Below are 23,296 nucleotides of genomic sequence, written 5' to 3'. Positions count from 1 at the left end.
GCCACGCCATCACTGTGGCATTAAAATTCTGTCCTGTAAAGTTTGACCTACAGTTTGCTTGTCCCTAACGTATATTGCAATGAAACTATGAAATGAAAATTTCAGCTTTATATTTGTTGTGCTCAATTATCAGCCAAAATTCCCATCTGTGAGATATAGAATGAGAATTTCCTGGAAGATAAAACTATTTTATTTGGATATCCAATTGTATTGATTCATAAGCCAGTAATTTTTATGTAGTCAATCTTTCTTAAAAATGAGAGAAAGTATTTTTCTTTTCTTTCTTGGAGTAAGTTTATTTTCTAATGCAAAAAAAGAGAATGAGAGATGGTCACAATCCCATTTGTTCAGGGAAGGAAATTTATGCACTCCTAGGCATTGACCACACGGAGCATCTGTGACAAAACTCCGATCAGATGTTGCATTTCTCATGTCTGAGCTTCTACTACTGTGTCCTTAGCACTTTCCTAGCATGATCCTATAGTATCATCCCTCCCTTCTCCCCCACTGCTGTGATTACATGGGCATTGGTTCATGTAAATCCCTCTGTACTGATGAAATGGAGCTCCCCTGTGTGTTTAAAATGATAGAAAAAAATCATAATCAGAGAAGAATGTACTAAGATTTAATAAAATAAAAAGTGACTCACATCCCATTTTAAACAAAAGCCTCCTAGTAGGTCTTAATTTCTAATTGAAAAGATAAATAACAGCATTGAGTTAACATAAGAAAAAAAGGGAATGCCAGTGTTTTCCTGAAAGCTAGAATATTAATGGGTTGGATAGTAAAACCTGTTTCTGGGCTCCATCTTCCAAGACTGAAAGTATTTATGTTTTGTCTCACAGGGTAAAGAAGGAGACTTTGTGTATAAGGAAGTCATCAAATCGCCCACTGCCTCCCGCATCTCTCTTGGGAAAAAAGTGAAATCAGTGAAAGAAACAATGAGGAAGAGAATGTCTAAAAAATACAGCAGCTCCGTCTCTGAGCAGGTCTGTGGCCACCCAGCAGAAAGCCCCTTGGGTCTTCCTGAAAACAGGGAAAGCTGAGTATGAGCCCTCTGAGATGTCTAAATGGTGCTAAGTGGGCATTCCTTGACACTAACCTGCCATAGGACCACGCTTTGTTTACGTAGACACTCAATTCATAAAACATTTATTCAGCACTTAGGGTTGTCCATGCACTGTGCAGTGTGCTGGAAATATGAAACACAGGCCCTGCCTTCTGCCTCCAGAGAGGAGGAAAGACAGCCACGGAAAGAAGAGATGATTCTTTTGTGTAATAAGCATTGCAAACTTGAACACAAATTTCTCTCACCAGAGTCCAACCTCAAAAAGTGTACCTGGACAGCAGACTTTCCAGATATAGCATAGATTATTCTAGAAACACATAGCAAATCGGAAAAGGAAACTCAGAAAATGCTTCCTGGCTACGGGACTTTGATAGATGTGAGGCTTCCATGGGAAGAAGGGAGGGGGGTGCTTTTACTAACTGGGCCTATCTATAGCCATGAAGAGATCCCAGAATTGATTTTCTTCCTAGCTCTATAAAAATTTTCACTGTCAGAAACGTGATCAGTGTCTGTCTTAATTGCATGGTTCAAAGAATAAAAACACTTGGAGAGCTGGGTCTTGAGGCAATTTTGACCATTGGATTTCCAAGCACCTCCCCAGCCCCCACTATGGAACCTTTGTGGTACTCATTCTGCAGCTTGTTAAAGTATCTGTATATGAACTGATTTCTTGAAATAGGTGGGGAATGACACTTTGTGTACCCAATAAAGAACAGCTGGAAGTACAGAGATTTTTGCTCAGCTGCTGCCCCCTGGTGGACATAGTGAGCTTAACACTAAGCATCTTCCTGTTGAGTTACTCAGCACCCATTGGTGGGCCCCCATCCCCACCCCCACTGCCCCCACTTGAATTCAGAGCCTGTACATCTTCAGTTTGTGTCCGTGGATCTCACTGTGGGAGTGCCAGGGATTTTTGGAATGTAGTAACTTTGTTAAATACCAAAACCATATATTTTGCTATATATCTGGGTGTTAAGTTGCTAACTACTTAGACAATTTGAATAATTTGTATAAATGGGAATATGAGAATCTGCCTAGTTGTTTTTCAAGGAGAATGCTTTTTTTTCTTTCTTTCTTTTCTTCATTTCCATCTATCTCTTTCCCTTCAGAATAGATTAAATGTCCTCTGATAATACTCTGCAATAATGGAGGATTATATTCGACCTACATTTAAAGTCCAATCTGTTACTGGACTATTGAGTATGCTGAGTCCCTAAGCCTTTATCTAAATATTTTGTCTATGTGGAAGATAGATTTATACCTGAATATTTACTTGAAAAATAATTTTTGAATGCTTACTAAATAGTACCAGGTTTACAACTTTAAAATTGTGCAAGAACATAGGTTAAAAAGGAAGAGAATATTAACCATAGAATCTAGTATGAATGTAAAAATGGATTTGATTGATAAGAGTTGACAAATTGCTGAGAATTACAAAACAAAACCTGTCCACTCATGAAACTTGTATTTATTGAAACCATTTCAGGACTCAGGCCTCGATGGCCCACCCAGCTCCCCTGCTTCTGTACAGCCAGACTCTGAGCACATAGACAAACCCAAGCTAAAAGCCGGAGGATCTGTAGAAAGTCTTCGGAGTTCTCTAAGTGGGCAGAGCTCGATGAGTAAGTCCAGTTTGTAATTGTGGGTGATTTTCTTGGCAGTAAAACATCAGACATTGATTGAACCTCAAGTTCAGGCAAGTTAATGATAAGTAAGACCAAGTCCCTGCCCTTAGGGTACTGTTAGAGAGCCAGACCTGCAAAATACCTGGGTTTGGAGTCATTTGTTTGATATCAGGTGTACAGCAGGGACGCAGAAGAGTGAGTGATTAATATTGTTTGGGGAACATCGGCAGTGCGTCTCAGGGGAAGGATCTAGAGAAAGGAGAGGAATAAGCCGGAAGAAAAGCACATGAAGATGAGCAACAAAATAATGAGGGCTGGGGAAGGGAGGAGAATTAGAAACATCACTGATAAATCTCGCTCAGCTGCTGCAGGGCCAGGGGTGGTTGGTGTTAGCCAGATGGTAAAGGGGGAGGGATGAGCTTTAAATCCACCACTTTCTTACCCTGGGGTAAGTGACTTGACCACTCTGTTACCTCATCTGTAAATGTGATAAAAATTCACTGTGCTGTGCACATGAGAGGTCACAGTGTTAAAGGCAAAGCCTGCTTCTAGCACCTCAGTGTCCTCCAGCAGGGAGTCTCCAGGTCACTTGGATTCCCGCCATGAGGATGATGTGTCCTGAGCCCGCTGTCCAGCTAGGGTCTTGACGTGAACAGCCAGAGAGCTCAGGACTTTCCTGCTCTGGTCCTGCCAAGGCTGTAGCACATGACCGCTCTTCCTGGGCATCTGCAAAGCCTTGAGGACCTTTCAGCTTCACTTCGTGGGGATCTGGGTTCACCCTCCCTCTTCCTGTTCTTCCTGCCCAGGTGGCCAAACAGTCAGCACCACCGATTCCTCCACCAGCAACAGGGAGAGCGTCAAGTCAGAAGATGGGGATGATGAGGAGCCACCCTACCGGGGCCCCTTCTGTGGGCGCGCCCGGGTGCATACTGACTTCACCCCCAGTCCCTATGACACAGATTCACTCAAGCTCAAGGTGGGCCTCTCCCTGGGCACAGGGCAGCTAGCCCAGGCCCTTCTGTCTCGTTGAGAAGCTTTCTCTTCTCCATACCTCTGACCCCTGGGATGTTGCTGTGCAGACCAGAGGATGCCTTGGCCACCTTGGTGTCCTGGGCACCTGTGTAGTAAAATGAAACGAGAACCAGCCTGCGGTCGAGGCAGAGAGGGTCTTGTGTCAGTCACTCTGTTATCCCCACCTGCTACCCGGCCCCTGTCCTCTGTCCACTGTCCCCAGCTGCCCTCTAGAATGCTAATGGCTCCCCCATGCCCTGGTTTTCTATGCTTTTCCATCTGAAGATGGATTACTGCTTGCCCTGTGGAAACAGAGATATTTATGTGGGATGTAAAGATGGAGTTCCATGAACTATATGAAGTGATTACAGGGCAAGGATTGCCACTGGCTTAGGACTGGTAGGAAATTCTTTCTCCAAGAAGAAAGAGCACTGCAGGTAATGGGAGGGTGTTCAGAGAGCTGAGGGCCAAGGGCTGCCTGGCTGAGGGCACCAGGAGACAGCCCAGGCCCTGCTGGCCTGCAGTGCAGTAGGGAAGCAGGGCTGTGAGGTGGGGCCCATGTGTCATCCAAGTGCTCCTACTGGCTTCTTGGAAACTTCCAGTCATTCTGTGTTTCGTGCTTAGAAAGGTGACCCGTGGGACCTGGTTCTGCCTTCATAGTCTTTTCCCACCTGCAAGACTGGCAGGTCTGACTGATTCACGATCCATGCTTAGAAATGTTCCTAATGGAAAGATCTTTGTTCCCTGGGCCACAGAAGGGGGATATCATTGATATAATCAGCAAGCCACCCATGGGTACCTGGATGGGCCTGTTGAACAACAAAGTTGGCACATTCAAGTTCATCTACGTGGATGTTCTCAATGAGGAAGAGGAAAAGCCCAAGCGCCCCACCAGGCGGAGGAGAAAAGGAAGACCGCCCCAGCCCAAGTCCGTGGAGGACCTGCTGGATCGGATCAACCTGAAGGTCAGTCAGTTCTTACTCTGGTAGCATGTCTCCACCTTGCCTTTTCCTTCTCCCAAATAAAGGAAAGAGTACTGTCAGGTGGTCTACATTGTCCCACAAGGGTCACCCATTAATATGATAAGTACCCATTCACAGAAGGCACTGACAGTATCCAAATGTTGCCCTTGACCTCTGCTGGGGTGATAGCATAAGTCCTAGATCAAACTTTTGCTACTGGAAGTGCTGTAAGCCAAAACCTAGGTGCCCTGCTCACAGCTAGCTCCCTGGGGCCTGGAGGCAACTCCCCTCCCATGATTCTCCCAGCATCTAGGAGGAGGGCTGTGCAGTGGAGACTTTTTCTTCCTTGCAAACCTTCTTACTCCTGAGAAATTCCTGGGGCTCACTATATTAGATCTCATATCTCTGTGAATGAAGGAGGAGGCTTTTCCACTGTGGGTTGGTGATAAAGGAATTAGTTTATTTCAAGGGCACAATTATAATGCCAATAAGTGGAATTCATCCTCCTCGGCTGTGTACATCTTAGCCCATGATTAAGAAAACATCCCCCCTGCCTACTAAGCTGAAGAACTGGCAGGCACAGTACATTACAGATGATATCACTCTTTTGATTAGCATAAAAAAATGACTATGGGAAAAGAGCTGAGGGGTCTGAGGCTAGTTGTTGTCCTGCATCACGCAGCTAAGCTGTGACTCACCTTGGTCCTTCTGTCACACAGGAGCACATGCCCACTTTCCTGTTCAATGGCTATGAAGATTTGGACACCTTCAAGCTCCTAGAGGAAGAAGACTTGGATGAATTAAATATCAGGGACCCAGAACACAGAGCTGTCCTCTTGACAGCTGTGGAACTATTGCAGGAATATGACAGTAAGTCTCTCCAGACACTGAAGTGGCCATTGGTAGGTCAGCCACAATCTTTGGTCCCCTGCAGACCTTCCATAAGCTCTCGGTATCCCTGAAGTCACTCATGGGTCTTGATCTTTCCAGAGCCAAGGTTGATTTCACATTGTGCCAAGCAGCTCCAAGACATAAATTCCCTAGGGCAGATATTCCCATAATAAAACTTAATATAAGCCAGGCACGGTGGCAAATGCCTGCAATCCCAGCGACTTGGGAGGCTGAGATGGAGGGATCATGAGTTCAAAGCCAGCCTCAGCAATAGCAAGGCATTAAGTGACTCAGTGAGACTCTGTCTCTAAAACCTTGTGGCTTGGTGGTTGAGTACCAGAGTTCATTCCCTGATACCCAAATGGATAAATAAATAAATAAACCTTAATATACCCATGATACCTTTCCTGGCATATTTCTGGGGAACATTTGAGGACAGTGCTATATCTAGTGTCTAGGAAAATGAACTTGCAGTTCTAAGAAACCAGTAGTCTCCACCTTCAGTACCCTTGTGCTGTGCAGACTTCAGTAGGTAATTAGGATCCCTGGGTACAAAAATGTCTGGCCAACTGGAAGTTTCTTGCTCAGCTAAGGGTCGATTATTTCTCAAAGCATGTGACAAATGGCTTTCTTATTGAATAGAGTGGTTAGTGCCTAAGTAAAATTCATCAGTTTCCATTAAAGAAGGAGGCAATGTCTGTCTGAAGTGAATACGTAGTGTGAGCATTCCCAACTTAAATAAATGACAGCTTATTTTTACAGCCTGTGAACAGGATTCAGTGAGCGTGTGGCTTTTATGGAGTCTATCTGAATGCGTCAGATCCCCTGCTCCATTAGCCTCATCTTATCTTGCTCTTTATTCTTCAGTCTGACATCAAAAACATTCCTGAAATTATTCATCACCCAGGGAGCAACCTTTACCGTTATTGAATTCAAATACATTTTCTTTCAAGGGCTCTGCTTCAGGAATATTAGTAGCTAATAGCATTTCTATTGCTAAAAGACACACCAAAACTCTGGTTAATGGTGGAAAAAGAAATTGTACGTTACAGATGGCCCCAACTGAGGATGTAAAAGTAATATCCATTCAGTAGAAACCGTACTTCAAAGTTGGAATCCTGATGTTTTCTCAGACTACTGATCTGCAGTCTGATACTGTTAGGATGTGGGGCAGTGGATGAAGTGCAACACCCAGTAGGCCCCACAATCAGGAGGGTGAACAATCAACACGGCTGTGTCCCGCGTTGCTAAGCTGGGAGGTTCGCCAGGTTGGGTATTCTCAATCCATTCTCAGCTTATGGTATTTTCAACTCACAGTGGGGTTCTGGAATCCCATGGTCAGCTGAGGAGGTATCAGACCCAGGAGACATGGAAGCAAGTGTGTCAGTGCATTTTAATTCACTTCACTTTAAAAGATGCTCACTCTAAATTAACTGATAGCACAGAGGAGCATAGACATCCAAACTCTCAATAAATAAGCAGCCTTCAGGGTTAGATTTGTAGAAAATTACATTTTATATTTAATATTAATTTATAACCAGGTCTCTGGTAGTATTTGAGTCTCCCAAGAGACACCCTGGGGTGGATGGCCAGGTTGTGTGCCGAGTCTGGGACAGTGACTGGTATAGTCAACCAGCTATATTAATAGGAGTTAATATTAAACCATCTGTTTTCCTAAACCCCATCTGCTCCATAACTTAGCTCATTTGCTCTTCCTTGTACATGAAGAACAGCTGGTTTATGGATACTATTAATTACACTTCCTGTATCCCTAAATCCTGAGTATAAGGCAGGGATCTGTGCTTGATTTCTTTCATATCACATTGGCTCAGACTCATTGTTCTAGGATTTTTTTTTTTGAGGGGGGGAATGGGAGGGTGGTTACTGGGAACTGAACCCAGGGGGGACTTAAGCACTGAGTCACAAGCCCTTTTTACTTTTTATTTTTGAGATGGGGTCTCACTAAGTTGCTTAGGACCTTGCTAAATTGCTAAGGCTGGTCTTGAACTTGCAATCCTCCTGCCTCAGCCTCCTGAGTTGCTGGGATTACAGGCATGTGCCACTGTGCCCAGCTAAAATCAGATCGTGAGATTTGTACCAAGGTTGTTTTGTTGTTTGGGAATTTCCCTCATACCATATAGTAGAATTTCCTTTTATTGGCTCTGAACCAAAGGCTCTGAGAGATCAGAGGTACCAATTAATGCCAAGAGGCTGGGTTCAGGCTTATCCTGGGGTTACAGGACTTTACTTCCAACGCAGTTAAATTCATCATGTTTAAGAAGTATTCCTTCTAAGTAACTGATAACTTAGAGGAACATGATAATAGGTTTCTTTCAAACTAAATTCTTGTGCTCTAGAGAGATAAAGGTATTGAGATCTTTGAAGATGCGTAGGGATCTTGAAAGTTTTCTAGCTCAGCCTTCTATCGAGAGCAATCAGTACAACTTCAGCACTGCTTGAAAATCAAAGCTGTCCAGAGTCTACCAGTGCATACAGAAGGGCAGCCTTCAGATGGTGTTCCATTTGGGAAAGACTCTAATTGCCTTATACTCTCTTGTGTCTGGTAAAGCTCCCTTAAATTTTTAAAAAGTTTTAAATTATGGTAAAGTACACATACTGCATAAAGGTTATCATCAACCATTTTTAAGTGTACAGCTCAGTAAAACAATAATTTTCATAAGAATTTTAATTAGGAATTATTTCAAGTATGCAGTACAGAGAAAAGTTAAACAGATATATACACATGCACTTCCTGAATTCACCTAAAAGTAACATTTTGTTATATTGCCTCAATCCTTATTTTCTTAAGAAATAATGCTACAGGTCCATTGAAACTGCTGCTACCCAAGAATCCCACTTCTCTTCTTCTCCCTTCTCTAGTTATCAGCTCTCCAAACAACTATGCATGCCCTGTGGCCCACCATCCTTGACATTTGAAGATTTCATAAGTGCCTTAGCATGTTCTTGCAGAGGTGTATGTACATGTGCATGCATGTATGTGCATATTTGGTTTCAGGTGGGGAGAACTTTAGCCCAAGGAGAGTCCCGTCAGGTCCAATTTCAGGTCATACCCAAACAGGGTTTCAGCCCCTTGCTCTTATTTGATGGTGAGAATTTGCAGGGTTCCAGCTCATCTTTCTCATTTTTTGACTTCAGCATGAATGCTGGTTAGCGAGGGAGAAGATTATGGGTGTGATTCTGCAGGGCATGGAAGAGCCATCCAGTTCTTTTTCTCCCTGAGGAAGACAGTGACTCCAGCCCCTTGCCGTATGCCTCAGGCTTTTGTAACCTGGACTATGGTTTCAGGTGTGGGGAGGGATCCTTGTCCTCTGTGCAATAACTCCAAGTAGCCTCATATGTCTGCTGAGGCAGGGATCCCCGGAATACAGAGCCAGCATGCATCCCCATGCAATGGCGGGGAACATGTTTTCTGTTTTATTTCCATTGGTCAGCACTCTGGAGTCTGCTTTGGCCACTGTGGTACACTGAACTGTTGCCACCAGAGACAGATGACACCCATTCCTCTCCCTGCATTGCAGCCGAGAGCTCAAAACCATCATTTTACAAGTATCATTTTTCTAAATAACATGCTAGGCTGGAACAAAGGCCACTCCAAATCCACAGGCTATTCCACGTGATGAGGACATCACTCCAGAATGTCCTGACTTTGGGCGTGGGAGGGGGTCCGTATTGGTTCATGAGCTTCTAACTTGTTTAATTTTTTCATTAATCATTTAACTATTAGCCCTCTTAACATGGGGTTCTAATCTAAGAAGGTTTCCCTGTGAGAAATGCAAGCAGGAAGTGGCGAGGGGACAGTAGGAACCGCTGGCACGTGTGTGGAATGGCAGTCCTCTGCCTCCCCGCATTTTTATTTTGATGACCTGAGAAAAGGCATCATATTTCTGGCTTATTGATTTCTCTTCTCTTGGTGTATGTGGTTGGGGTAGGAGGGCGGGAGGTGAAGAGAAAGGAAAATAAATTAAAGCCATTTGTCATTGCAACTAGCTATTTTATGTAGAAAATGTTTTCTTGGTTTCTGTTTTATGGGACTGAGCACACACTGCGCATCATGCCACAATGAAGCTCTGCTGTAACCTCAGTGTCCCACATAAGGCTCCGTGGGCCCTCTCCAGGAGGTGCACGGTAAAGCCCCTGGGGAGCTGGGCACCCAGGTGATTTCCCATGGGAATTACTCTCGACAGGTCCCTAAGCAGAGAAGGCGGATGCTTCCTTTGCCTCCCACCGCTCTTGCCTCTCGCCCCAGGCTTACTGAGGTCTAATTGACAAATAATGATGCTTCTCTTTAAAAGGGTTCCTCAGAACAAGGATGCTTAACTTGCACTTGTCTACTGTAAGAGCATCTTCCGCTCACTTTCCACCTCAGAGGGTTTCCTGAGTGTTCCCCATCTCTGTTTTGTGACCAGAAAGTGAAAATGCTGGTCCCAGACAAAGGAGAAGGCCAAACAGAAGAGAAACCCTCTAGTTCATCCCAAGCAGCAAAAACAAAACAGCTTTCTCAGTTGAGGGGTCTCTGCCCGCTCTGGCCAACCTTCATCTTGCTGAGGTCATACAAGAGCCAGCACATGTCACAAGGGCTAAGAGTGCTCCTGGATGCTAATAATAGAATGGGATATTTCATTTGACAATTTTATATAAGCCCCAAATTCAGAGAGGTGGTAATGTCAGTAACCTGAAGTACCTGCCTTACAGGTCTCTAAAAAGGTCATGTCCAAATCCCACCTTTACTTGGCTCTTCCCCAATGGTGCCATCATTTGGAGGGGACCAGGAGTGCTCCCCCCACGCCAGTACCACACCCTGCAGCTCCCCTCCCCCGAGGGCCTTGGGTCTACCTCTGTTAGGTAACCCGAAAGGCACTGCGAAAGTCCTGCTCTGATTTGTCTTCATGCAATTGATATTTTATTTGAGAAAAAATGTATTCATTTGTATCTTAAAATAATTTGCCCCCTTCGAAAGTCTAAGGCTTAAAATCACGTGGCAGTGACAGGGTAAAGCTGGGACCTGACATCGGGACCTCTGCTGTTTGCACCCCTTGTGATTCTTTGTCATGTGTTTGCCTTCCCCAGGTAACAGTGACCAGTCGGGGTCCCAGGAGAAGCTGCTTATGGACAGCCAGGGCCTGAGTGGATGCTCCCCGCGAGACTCAGGCTGCTACGAGAGCAGCGAGAATCTGGAACATGGTAACGTCCACCTAGACCTCTAGGAACCTGTTTTGAAAGTTTCCAATTTCAAAAGTAGAGTGGTCTCCAAAAGATCAATTCTTTTTTCTGTTTTAATATTTTTAGTTGTAGATGGACACAATAACTTTATCTTGTTTATTTATTTTTATGTGGTGCTGAGGATCCAACCTAGTGCCTCGCACATGCTAGGCAAGCGCTCTACCACTGAGCTATGACCCCAGTCCCAAAAGATGGACTCTTTTACCCTGATGAACCTAGAAATCGACTTTCCATTTCCAGCCACTTCCCCATGCTAGTCTGCAGTTGGCCTCTGTGTGTCTTCCTCTGGCTGCTGTAAGAGGTTCATGAATTTCACCTAAAATACCTGCAGCTGTAAAACCTAAAACGTGTGTCTCCTAAGCCCTTACGTAACAACAACCGACATGTGAGTATTAAGAACACTTTTCCACAAGGAAAACTGTGTACCAGGTAGACATCAGGGTCACACCAGCAGCCACCTCTTAAACACTCCAGCTGCTCAGCCTGAGTCCAGTCCAGAAGCAGTTACCATGGAAGAGGATGACAGGAAGGCTACATGTCTTTTTTGTGGTGTCCCTAACACTCAGGGAGCAGTCAGTATGAAGTTTCAAACAGAAGCAGAGTCTTTAGTTAGAATGGGGTCAGGTAAGCGGATGTCACCATGAGTGGTTCTGTGGTTTCTTGTTGTGACCCCCAAATTCCTGTTGGTGCAAGATTAGAAATAGTAGTGAAGGATTCACACTGCTATCGTGACCTATTGAAGACCATCGTGAAAAATGCCCAGATTTGATGGTTTTTAGCTCCATGTGTTAGGATATTCATGAGGGACCTGCTAAAGCAAAGTTTTGGAAACTACAGGTTGCAGTTCATTACTGGGTTCTAAGGTCAATTAGTGAGTCATGTGTAGCAGTTTTATAAGACAAAATAGAGTAGAAAATACCAGAATGCACTCCATAAGGTACATTATGCATTCCAGAAGTACACTAGTAAGTACTGTGAGTGTTGTGACTAGTACTCTTTGTGTTTTAGTATTATGTGTGCATGTGTGTTGGATGGTGAATGTAAAGTGTGGTTCTTACTATGGATCATGGTAAAAAATAGTGACAGCCATTGTAGGCACCAAAATCAGGACTAAAGTGAGGCAAGTAGGTGCTCAGGGGTCAAACTGATGAGCTGCTCATTCCCCAGTACCAGCCTACAGTTGCCTGTCTCAGAATGTTCACTCCTTAGCATGGCATCCTGGGTGCCTTGTTTGCATCACCCTGATGCCAAGTCTTAGACTACCTTGAGGACTTCAAAATTTGTCCTTTAAAGCTCCTACTCAGGGAATTCTGTCAATCTGGGAAGATAGTGAATCTCTCTGTACCCTAATACTCAGCCTTCATCAAGGAACCCAACCCCACTCCACGGAGCACCAGCCATCCTCTGTTGCAGAAAACGTCATATTCTTGTGTAGACCCAGAAAGTTTTGTTGTTATTGTTGTTAACAATCTTTCCATAGCCAAAAATTCTCAGTAAATTAGTTGCAACTTTTCTGACTGGGTAAAGATTTCATAGGTATCACTAGCAGAAATGTTCATGCCCCAAAGAATTCAGGTTTATCCACTAAAGAACTAGATGAAAGAAACTGATGAACCAACTTTGAACTCAAGGTGAATTCAAGGATCTTTCCAATCTAATGGGATTTATATAGAAGTTAGGGTAACGGAAAAAACGTATTTCCAAAATTAACGCAAGTGGAGTTTTAAGTTTCTGTTTTAACTGATTTTTAAACTTTAATGTGATGTGTTTTCTGAAGAGGGAATTTTCCATTTATCTGTGATGATTATTCTGTTAATGAAAAATGGGACCATGGTTAATATATTCAGGACTAAACCTCAGCTAATGATCTCTATGTGACAACAAAATAATAACCTACAAATAAATGGCTAGTGTGTTGTTATTTATCAGCGTAGAACATACAGGTGGACGGGGTTTGAAGCCTCATGTAATTATACGCGAGGGAGGACAAATGCCAATTTGACCATGTCTCTGCTTTGCCTAGTGCAAAATATTCCATGTATCGATCTGTGTCTTATCAACAAGGATGGGATCATTAATAAAATGTCTGATTGAGGCCACTGTTCTTCTCCATCCATCTTAATGTGTGCAATTATACTTGATGTGACACATTTCATATCAGCAGTTTGAAATTAGAATGAGCATGGTAGAAACTTTGAAATTATGGAAGGAATCTGTTTTCTTCCTGCTACTAAAGGCCAAGCCACTTGTAACATCAGAGCCCTGGCCTTTTACTTCTCTTCCTTTCCTCATCTATGCAGCATACAGATAGAGATTTTTTTTTTCCAAAAAAGAATGTCTTTCATGTACCCCAAAGTAGCCATTTCCTTTTTTGAGTGGGCACCAACCAACCCTTCCTCTCCCCTCCCAGTCAAATCAGCCCACGGCCTGATTACTCATTGCCACTAAATGTGTTGGGAGGGTGAGATTGCTCCATGAGGAGATGGCAAAATCATAGATTAAAAATTGTTTGTTTTTTTTTTTTGCCCAGTCCTATTTTATATTTTATTTACATACAGGGTCTTATTGAGTTGCTTAGCACCTCACTTTTGCTGATGCTGGCTTTGAACTTGCAATCCTCTTGCCTCAGCCTACTGAGCGCTGGGATTATAGGCATATGTCACCATGCCTGGCTTAAAATTAAAACATTTAAAATATTACTCAAAACAATGTAGTAGGAAGAAACCCTGACTTACAACATAGGGGCTTTCCAAAGATCAGAGCCAGCCATTTCTTCAGATATTCCAAACCTGATATGGTTTTAGGATTTTTCTTTTTTGGGGCGGTGGAGTTACCAGGAATTGAACTCAGCAGCACCCAACCTCTGAGCCATATCCCCAGCCCTGTTTTGTATTTTATTTAGAGACAGGGTCTGAGTTGTTCAGCACCTCGATGAATTTGTGATCCTCCTGTCCCAGCCTCCCAGGCCACTGGAATTATAGGTGTGCGTCACCACACCTGGCTAGGACTTTTCATTTTTATCTATAGGCCCATAGTAATAGCATCACTAGGGTCACATAGTCCATTATCAGGGTGGTCTCCTCGGGCATCAGTCCATTGTCATAGCAGACAACAAACACGTTACTAACCAAAGACATAACAAAGGATGGTTTTCATTCATGCCTGTGTGCATTGGCTGTCTGTAGGTTTAGCACAGTGCTTGGCCCATGGCATGCTTTTGATAAAGCTTTTCAAGTGGCAGCAGTTAATATCAATCATCAGTCAGCCAGTAAAGTAGATTGTTTATGGTTGATAAGTCAGTGATCAGTCTGACAAGCCATGATCTACCAGAGCCATTTCTTGACTGGGACCTACAACCCTACAAGTATTTACAGATGGTCTCTGGTAAAGTACTCACTTCAGTTTATTTCCTGGACTGAATTAAAGTGGACTGGTTGTTTCTGGATAAATTTGTTAGCAGGGCAGAGCTTCAAGAAGGGTGTGATGTGAGAATTTGTGGATCACCCTTTCAGAGGGACCGTTTATAGAAACTTCCCAGGAACCAGTCCACCTCCCCATTTCATCCATGACATTTTGGACATGTCCTCACCCAGCAGACATCTCAGGGGTGCGGTTTCTAGAGTGGGTAGGGATGTCAGCCTTCTTCGGAGTCAGCTAAGAGCGGACATGAAGCCCCACTTTCTTTCATTGCCTGACCCAGTGTTTCTTTTCCATATAACCCATGCATTTCAGTCCCCATGTGAGTCCTTTTGTTAGTTCTTTCTAAAAATAAAAACTGGGACCCTACTTCCCTCAGAGTCCTGAATGATGGCTTTGTGTCTTTAGTGTCACCCAGCAAGGGGATGTGGGAACTGGAGACATCAGTTGTGCCTGCACATCTGAATGCATGGGTCTGACTGACTGACTGGCTTTCACATGTGATTGTCTCACAGGCAAGACTCAGAAAACTGGCCTCTTATCTGCCAAGTCGTCCACTGAGGCCAGCCTGAAGTCTTTCAACAGAAATCAGCTGGGCAACTACCCGACGTTGCCTTTAATGAAGTCGGTGGACGCGGCGAAGCAGGGAGAGGAGGGCAGGCTGGGCCGAGGCCTCACCCCCGATGCTTCCAAGCACTGTGACCCGCCCTTAGTAACTAGTTTGACTAAGAACCGGAGAAGCCTCCCAGTGTCCATCTGTCGGAGCTGTGAGACCCTGGAGGACCCCCAGACAGTGGGAACCTGGCCTCGATCCCATTCCCTGGATGACCTTCAAGGAGAGCCTGATGCTGAAAAAGATGTGCCTACTGAGGTGACAGAACCCTCCCCTCAGATTGTACCCGAAGTGCCACAAAAGACAACCGCCTCGACCGCCAAGGTCCAGGCCCCTGGGCGAGATTCCACTGCCGACCATGCATTGCTACTGACCCAAAGCAAGAGATTTTCTGAACCCCAGAAAATGACCACTAGGAAACCCGATGACCCCATGGCAACCACCGACCGAGGCGTATCACCTCCTCAGTGTCTGCCCAGAAACTCTGAGACTCGGCTTCCTGGAGCCAAACACAGTTTAACAAGGACGTCTCTCGAGGCTCACAGAAAAGGACATGATTTTGAAGGAACATACCATCCCCCGGGCACCAAAGAAGGGGCAGATGCTGAGCAGAGGGTCCCTGAAACAAGGACACAGCCCAAAACTCCACAGCCTCCACCTGTTCCTGCCAAAAAGAGCAGAGAACGTCTTGCCAATGGCCTCCACCTGGTGCCCGGGGCCCCTGGCGGAACCCCTCCCAGCCCTGATGCCCCGAGCCTGCCCATAAAGAAGACTGGCCCCTCTGATTGCCCTGTGCCGGCCGCCCGATCACCCTCGGGCCTGGAGCCTGGCAGCCCCTCCTGCACCAGGCCACCGCCCTGGCTCTCAGAGCTGCCCGAGAGCGCCAGCCTGCAGGAGCATGGCGTGAGGCTGGGCGTCCCGCTGAGCAGAAAGGTGTCCTGCGCCCGGGGTGTGGATCTGGAGATGCTCACCGAAAGCAAGCTGCACGCCGAGGGCATCGACCTCACCGAGGAGCCCTACTCCGACAAGGTACTTCAGGCGCAGCCCAATGGGCACTGGCTGCAATTTTTGTCCTTTCAGGCAGCCAGGTGAGATGGAGGCCAGCACCAGGAGCCTGGTGTTCTGAGGGTGCTGGATGACCTGCCCCACTAGAGACCCCTGGTGGACAGGGAGCACCATCTCCAGATAAAATGCAAATGCAACCGTGCAATCTACTTTTGCTCTTGCTTGTTAGTTTTTAGTTTGGGGCAGTTTTGCTTTGCAGGGAGAATGATCAGTGCCAAAACTGGTTTGTGATAAGGATCATTTTGTGGACAAAAGATCAAGTCCAAGTGTTGGTATCTACTTGACATGAACACCTCCCCACTTTATTTCCATACAGGTCAGCTGGGGCTAACTACCTCTTTGATGGATCACTGGGAGCAAATAACAGTAAATGGGAACATACTTTGGAAATTTTAGAGCCCTGTTCAGATATAATATACCAATTACAATGAATAATAATCTGTAGATTGTGGAAGGAAAAAAATATTTCAAAAATTACACTCAAAATATTTAGTTCTATAATGAAAAAATCATTTCTCATTTGAAGAAGAAAAAAGATCCACCAGTACCAAATTGAAGACAAATCAATAATAGGGGTGTCTCTATATTCATCCTGGAAATGCATGTTTTGTTATGAACATTCTTATTACAAAATTCTCATGGCCATGGATGCCTTTCAATAACTTTTCTATAACCTTTCATGAGTAAACCCCTTTGAAGGGAGAATTCAACAGTGAATGTGGTGAATGCAGTGGTATAACTTGTAACAGATGAAGGGCAAAGAGTAGAATATCTAGAAGAGAAATTCATTTTTCTGCAGTTTAGGAGACTATATTCAGCAACATTGGAGGAACCTGAACTTGCAAAATGGTCAGATAAAGTGATGTGAAGGCATTAGCCTGAAAATTATAGGATGCTCATGTTCTGCCTCATATTTCAAAACGTTTTCCTAGAACTCACCATTATCTGGAAGATGTAAATATATTTTCTCAAAAGCATCCATCCCAGGGATAAAGAACATATATTTACTTCATATTAAAATTTTTGGAGTTATTTCCCAGAAGCTAATTTTCTTATCCTACCTTATGTTTAATTTATCTTAGAAAAAGGATTAAAAAAATCTGTACCACCCTTCATGCTCCATTTTTGTTCTCCCCGGCAGCATGGCCGCTGTGGGATTCCAGAAGCTCTGGTGCAAAGATATGCAGAGGACCTAGATCAGCCAGAGAGGGACATCGCCACCAACTTGGACCAGATCCGTGTGAAGTTACTTCGGAAGCAGCATCGCATGGCGGTGAGCAGCTCATGCTTCAGGGTCCCTCCCCCACTTTCTGCCATGCAGTTAGTAACAGTGCTGATGTCGGGCATTGATGAGTGCTTAGTGGACAAGGGCCTGGCATAGCCCTGGAAAGGAGACAGCTGGGAGAAAGTGACACAGAGTCAGCCTGGAATTTGGAGGTGGTGTGCTGGGGTCAAGCCCAGGGCCTCATGCTTGCCAGGAGTGCTCCGCACTGAGCTGTACCCCAGTGGCTAGAAATTTTTCAAGATACAATTTTAGAAAGAAAATGATCAATAATCCCAGCTCTATGAAAACGTTTTTAAAAAATCCCTCTAATAGACTCAATATTTTAGTTAGGAAGAATAATGTCAAAGAGCTCTTTTGTACCACATAGGACTAGAGTTAATAACCATATATTATATACTGGAAAATTACTAAGATAGCAGATTTCAAGTGATCTCACAAGAAAAGTGCTACCTATGTGAGGTGATACCTAAGTTAAAAAGCTTAATTTAACCATTCGGCAACAGGTCTCTTCATCAAAGCTTCGTATTGTATACCTTAAGTGTCTCCAGTTTTTCACTGCTCAAATTACAATTTACATTTCTGTGTGCATGCATAATAGTAAACGTTATTGTTTTCAGTTATCAGATCATAAATCTATTTTACTGTTACAAAATTGTTTTTATAATCAGTATATCAACATGTTCCATTAGATGATTATTTCTTAACATAGCCAATTGCATATTGTTGAAAATTTAAATTTTTTTTCCAGTTGTTTAGTTTAAATAACATAGTATAGAACATCCTTGTTATAAGTCCTTGTAGACTTCCAGGGTAACTTCTGAGGTTATATTCTTTGCTTAATCAAGATTGTACAAAATCTCCATGATTTTAGGAAAGATATATAACTAACTGCATATGAACCTAGTAGTCAAATTTAAATATTCATTTCCCTTTCCTGGCCAACACTTGATATGATCGTATTTCTAAGTTCTTTTTAACTATATTAATCAAAAATACTTAATTTTCTGTTTGATAATTCAAATTCAGAATCCAGTAGAAAATCTACTTTATGAAAACCTTTACATTCACACAGGTTTTTCCCTGCAAATCACCTGAGGGAAGAACATAGCACAGAGAGGCAAAATAGGATCTATAAATGCTTGGAGACTTGAACACTAACTGGGATTTAATTCCAGATACCTTCTAGAACCTTCTAGAACACTTTCTTCAACATCTATTTCATCTTCAAGAAGAATTCTTTGTGCTGGTCTTAATTTTAATGTAACACTATCATTTGCTAATAATCTAGCAATGATGTACTTCAGTACCATCCCTTTTAGAAATAAAAGAAGTGGACCTCCTTTGGCACATGTAGAGTCTTTATAACACTTTTTTTTTTTTTTTTTAATTCAGATCCCAAGTGGTGGCCTCACAGAAATCTGTAGAAAGCCCCTGTCTCCTGGGTGCGTTGCCTCTGTGTCCGACTGGCTCATTTCCATCGGCCTGCCCATGTACACCAGCACCCTCTCTGATGCGGGGTTCAGCACACTGAGCCAAGTGCCTTCTCTGTCCCACTCTTGCCTTCAGGAGGCCGGCATCACAGAGGAGCGACACATAAGGAAGCTTGTATCTGCAGCCAGACTCTTCAAACTGCCACCAAGCCCCGAGGCCATGTAGCCAGGCCCAAGCCAGGCTCACGATGGACCTCCCTGGACAAGAGCCAGCCTTTCACTGTGCTTACGAAGCTGATGCAATTCCTCAATCTCTGGCAGGGCAGCCAGAGCCAGAAGAAGGACCCTGAGCGTGGCCTACAGAGTGTGAAACCCAGGCACAGGACCGAGGACCTTCTCCAGAAAAGCCCCCTGAAGGAAATTGGTGCAGTTCTCTTTGACCCCCAAAGGCAAGACAAGCACTTATTTTCAGAACACAGAAGAGCCAAGATGCTAACGAGCTACAAACACCGTGCCTCCAGTCTGTCTTTGTGAATTGTCAGAGGGCTGGGTGGAAAGGGCAGGACAGCCTGACCCATTTCTGATTACACCGCTGCCCTTCTGTTGGTCCAGTGGATACCCAAGCCAGACAGACTTAGCTAGGCCAAAGTAACAGACTCTGGAGTTATCTACACTATTGACCATGCTCATTTGTTCAGAAGTTAGAACATCTGGCTGCACCAGGAAAAAGAAAGTCCTATCTCCTTTAGATAAACAAAAGACTTTTAAATAATTGCTTCCTAGCAATCAGCTTTTATTTGCCTTAATATGAGCTTCTAAACATTATCTAACTAGTGTCCACAACCCTGTAACCCTAGTTCCAAATCTTCAGCTTAGACTGCCATCTAACATATCTGGGATGTTTCCAGAAAAAATGGGCTTTTCTAATTGTCTCATTTTAACATGGCTTACTTTGTAGGGGTGTTTATCAGGCAGACATTTCATGTTGGATTTCGGCTTTTAAACTAATCACACAGATTTAGTAAAAAGCCGTCTGAAATTCACAAGTTGTGTGTGTGTGTGTGTGTGTGTGTGTGTGTGTGTGTAACTGCAGTAACTGCCTTTACTTTTAATCAGTTTCATATTCTGCCACATTGGTCACTCTGTTGCAGTATTGACTTGGAATCCTGACAACATCCATTCCAAAATTCAGTCATCAGTTCATGGATCACCTTTGCAGAAAGTCCATAAAGTTGAATATTTCAGAAAGTTGTTTCTAAAAAAGGGAAGTAGTTTACGAGATGCTTTTAAAGTTTTTCTTCTCAGTTTTATAATTAAGATATCGCTGTTCTTCTTATTTAGATAATTCTTCTAATTCAAACAAAGGTTCATTGGAGAGCCAGACAAACCACATTAGCTAGATGTTAAACATTGCATGTTTTCAGTTGTTTTTCAACTGATTTCAGCATATCGTATCCTCTTTTAGTCTGCTGTCTGATTTTCTAGCAAACAGCAAATTTAGATGACTATTAAGGCTTCTGTTGCTTACAAAATGATTTTTTTTTTCCTTCACGTTCTTATCATGAGCACTCTTTGAAGACTCAAATGTGATCAGGTGTACAAGAAACATTTTGAACACAAGACTTGGATCAAAAGTGCTGTAATATTTCATCTACTTAACGAAAACAAATTATTTCCCTCAGGGGAATAGGAAAAGTGATGTCATCAACTACAGAGCCACCTTTAACATAGGCTTGATCTATCTGGAGCCATGCCTCTGAGGAAAAGGACATTCTCAGGTGATGTTTTTTTTTTCATGCTTTCAGTATGCATTTTTAAAAAATCATGTATGTTTCTTTCATAACATTCATCTCCTATAAGAGGCCATGTGAAGAAGTTGTGGAAATGTAAAATATAAAAGGTAAAGCTGCCAAATTTCTATTAACTCATAAGAACAGCTCATTTTTGTCCTCTCGGACTGTGGATTAGCCCATCTGGAATGTGGGGGATGCTGCAGGGTCCTCAGATAGCTACAGCATTCAAACAATTTTCCATGCTGTGGTAGAAGTGGGGCTTTTCTTCTTACTTTTGAAATACCTCGGCTTCACATTTTGACAGATTTTGCTCTCATCATTTCATGTGGGCAAAATAGACCACACAAAAGTCATGTTAGAGATTTTAAAAAGGATGTATTTGGGGGGGGGGGCGACTGTCATGTGAATTTCCAAATTTTAGTTCACTCCCACTGCAGGACTTTCACTGAAACTAGCACCAGAGGTGTTGAGAATGCCAAACCATATTTTTATCACTCTTTGGACGTCATTGCCTTTGCATGAAAAATTAAATTCAGGGACCACAAATAATTTTTAGTGTGAACGTCTGATCTAAGGGGGGCTGAGGTTGTTTTTACTTTATAGTTCTTTTTTAATTTTGTTTTTATATCGTTCGTGTTTGTTTGGTCTGCTTTTTCTTTAACCTTTTAATCTGGTCTGAGAAAAGCCTGAATGTTTGTATGTGACATTTGACTGAGGTGGTGTGGGGCTGCCTGTGGATGTTAGTGGACAGGTGGGAGGCTTTAGCAATATCCAGTTTTAATCAGTTGCATATGGTACAGAATTTTGAGTCACGGTGAAAATCGTTGTCTTCCTTGGAAAGCACAAAAGAAACCTGGAAAGGCAGTTCAGCTCAGGTAGCTACACGTGATATTGTGTATAATTTTTACGTCACAGCTTCTGGAAGGAAATACAGTTTCCCAAATACTATTTACATTCCTAGATAACCGAGAACAAATCGTTTTTTTGTGGGCTTCCTTTACTCAGAGGCCCTTTTCTCTGTCCTGAACCCAGGTGTGGTTGAAATTAGAAATGACTCGTGTTAAAAATCAGTTCCTGACATAGCCAAGTTTGCTTTTATAACTGCAGCAAAAGAGATCAACCCCCAAGTCACTGCTACGTGTGCATACTACATTATATTAAAAAAAAAAGTAATCGTCTTGAGTCCAAGTTTTCTTGATTTTAAATTAATAGAGAAACTGTCAAGCAAGTTATATAGCAACTAACAACATTGCACTTTCTGTATATGAAATCAATATTTAAATAACTTATTTTTCTCCATTGCTGTTCTTAAACATTGTAAGTAGCTGTAATATACCAGTACCAATATGTTCTTGCAATTGCTTCAGCCCAAGAAAGCTGTGTATTGTTTTAAAAATTGTAAAAATTATTGTGACGATTCATTTAGCAAAAAGAAAGGTGGACAGAAGGGTTTTCCTATGTATCAGAACTTGTCTATAATTATGTCATCTATGTACCTAGAAAAAAAAGTAAATAAATTTCTTCAGTTGAATCTTCTTCTTTTGTTGTTCTTGGGATATTTCAAAGATGAAGGGGTATATATGAAGGGGAAATTAAGAAATGTGGTTAAAAATGAAATATATTGTGAAAATTATAAACTATTACTTCAGCCACATCTCCACACTATCTGACATGTACCTGGATTCTCTTTGTTGATTTATTGTATTTTTTTTTCAAATATTCATTGAGTCATATAATCACAGCATCTTAGAAAGAGATTGCTGGAAATCACCTCTAAGCCTATCATTTTCAAATGAAGAATCTGAGGCCCCATTGGTGGTGGACTGGCTCAATATTACACAGTTAAAAGATAACAGAACCTAAGACTTTCTTTAAAAGAGAAAAAAATCCAGCTCTGAATTTTGTAGAAATTAGTCAACTTGACAAAAATGTATTTTCATTGTTACCATACCACAATTGATAACAAAGACTTTTTTTTTTTAATTCCTAGTGCTAGGAATCAAACCCAGGGTCTTATGCATCCTAGGTAAGTGCTCTACCATTGAACTGTACTCTCAGCCCCCAAAGACACATTTTTTTTTTAATTAGGGAAGCAAGGTGTTTGTTATACAAAAAAAAAAAAATTAGTATATAATATGTGTTTAAGACATAAAAAAATCAGCCTCCTTTCTGGGCAACCTCCTCATTCCTGTTTCTACAGGAAGCTATTATAACAGTGTTGTTATAGTTTAGCTTTTCAGAAATATTCAACTATATATACAAATATACGTGCAACTATATTTGTATATATACTTGAATATCATGCAGAAATGATAGTATATTCTTCACACTTCCTCACCCTCATTTTAAATTAATATACCTTGGGAATCTTTCCATGTCAACACCCTGCCTTCTGTTAAAGGCTGCAGAATATTCTATTATGCAGGGAATTTATTTAACCGGTATTCTATGAACATATAACTTTTGCTGTTACCAAAGGAAAAAAAAAGCTATTATGAATACTATTCCTTTATCACTTACCATGTGGAATAGCTGTATTCAAGTTATTTTTATTCTAAATCTTGATAGAATATTTTAAACCTATTGGTGGATTTCACTAAAGGAAACTACTAAGGTAGTTGTTTTAAAATGATTGTCCCCATACTCCAAATCATTTTGGAAATGGGAATATTTCATATATTCTAAGAGTTGATCTTAACTGCTACATTACTTTAAAGAACTAACAATAAACTTCAAACCCTGTTCATTCCAAGCTGACTGCAAAGTCAATTCAAAGAAAAGACATTTCTCTTAGGATTCCTAAAAAGACTTTATCAGTAATCACTCTTCATATTTAGAAGTTATAAAGAACATCCATTTTATTAGGGAAAAAGAAAGAAGGTGATGGATAACCA

General features: G+C 42.5%; 1 protein-coding gene across 3 annotated transcripts in view; it reads left to right on the top strand.

Annotated features, from left to right (window-relative positions):
• Sash1 (SAM and SH3 domain containing 1) overlaps positions 1 to 19,857 on the top strand; it is a 222,383-nt gene extending 202,526 nt beyond the window's left edge. For all 3 annotated transcript variants that reach the window (XM_077801791.1, XM_026401955.2, XM_026401956.2), the window contains 9 exons: positions 846 to 989; positions 2,556 to 2,691; positions 3,501 to 3,670; positions 4,461 to 4,670; positions 5,387 to 5,537; positions 10,647 to 10,760; positions 14,732 to 15,858; positions 17,036 to 17,167; positions 18,572 to 19,857. In XM_077801791.1, the coding sequence (XP_077657917.1) occupies positions 846 to 989; positions 2,556 to 2,691; positions 3,501 to 3,670; positions 4,461 to 4,670; positions 5,387 to 5,537; positions 10,647 to 10,760; positions 14,732 to 15,858; positions 17,036 to 17,167; positions 18,572 to 18,835 (2,448 nt within the window). In that variant the 3' untranslated portion in view covers positions 18,836 to 19,857. The remainder of the gene's footprint in view (positions 1 to 845; positions 990 to 2,555; positions 2,692 to 3,500; positions 3,671 to 4,460; positions 4,671 to 5,386; positions 5,538 to 10,646; positions 10,761 to 14,731; positions 15,859 to 17,035; positions 17,168 to 18,571) is intronic.
• The last annotated feature ends 3,439 nt before the right edge of the window (positions 19,858 to 23,296 follow it).

The sequence above is a fragment of the Urocitellus parryii genome, chromosome 8 (assembly GCF_045843805.1).
Source record: "Urocitellus parryii isolate mUroPar1 chromosome 8, mUroPar1.hap1, whole genome shotgun sequence".
NCBI classification, from domain to species: Eukaryota; Metazoa; Chordata; class Mammalia; order Rodentia; family Sciuridae; genus Urocitellus; species Urocitellus parryii.
Note: the sequence above shows the minus strand (reverse complement) of the source record. Positions and strands in the feature narration are given on the sequence as shown.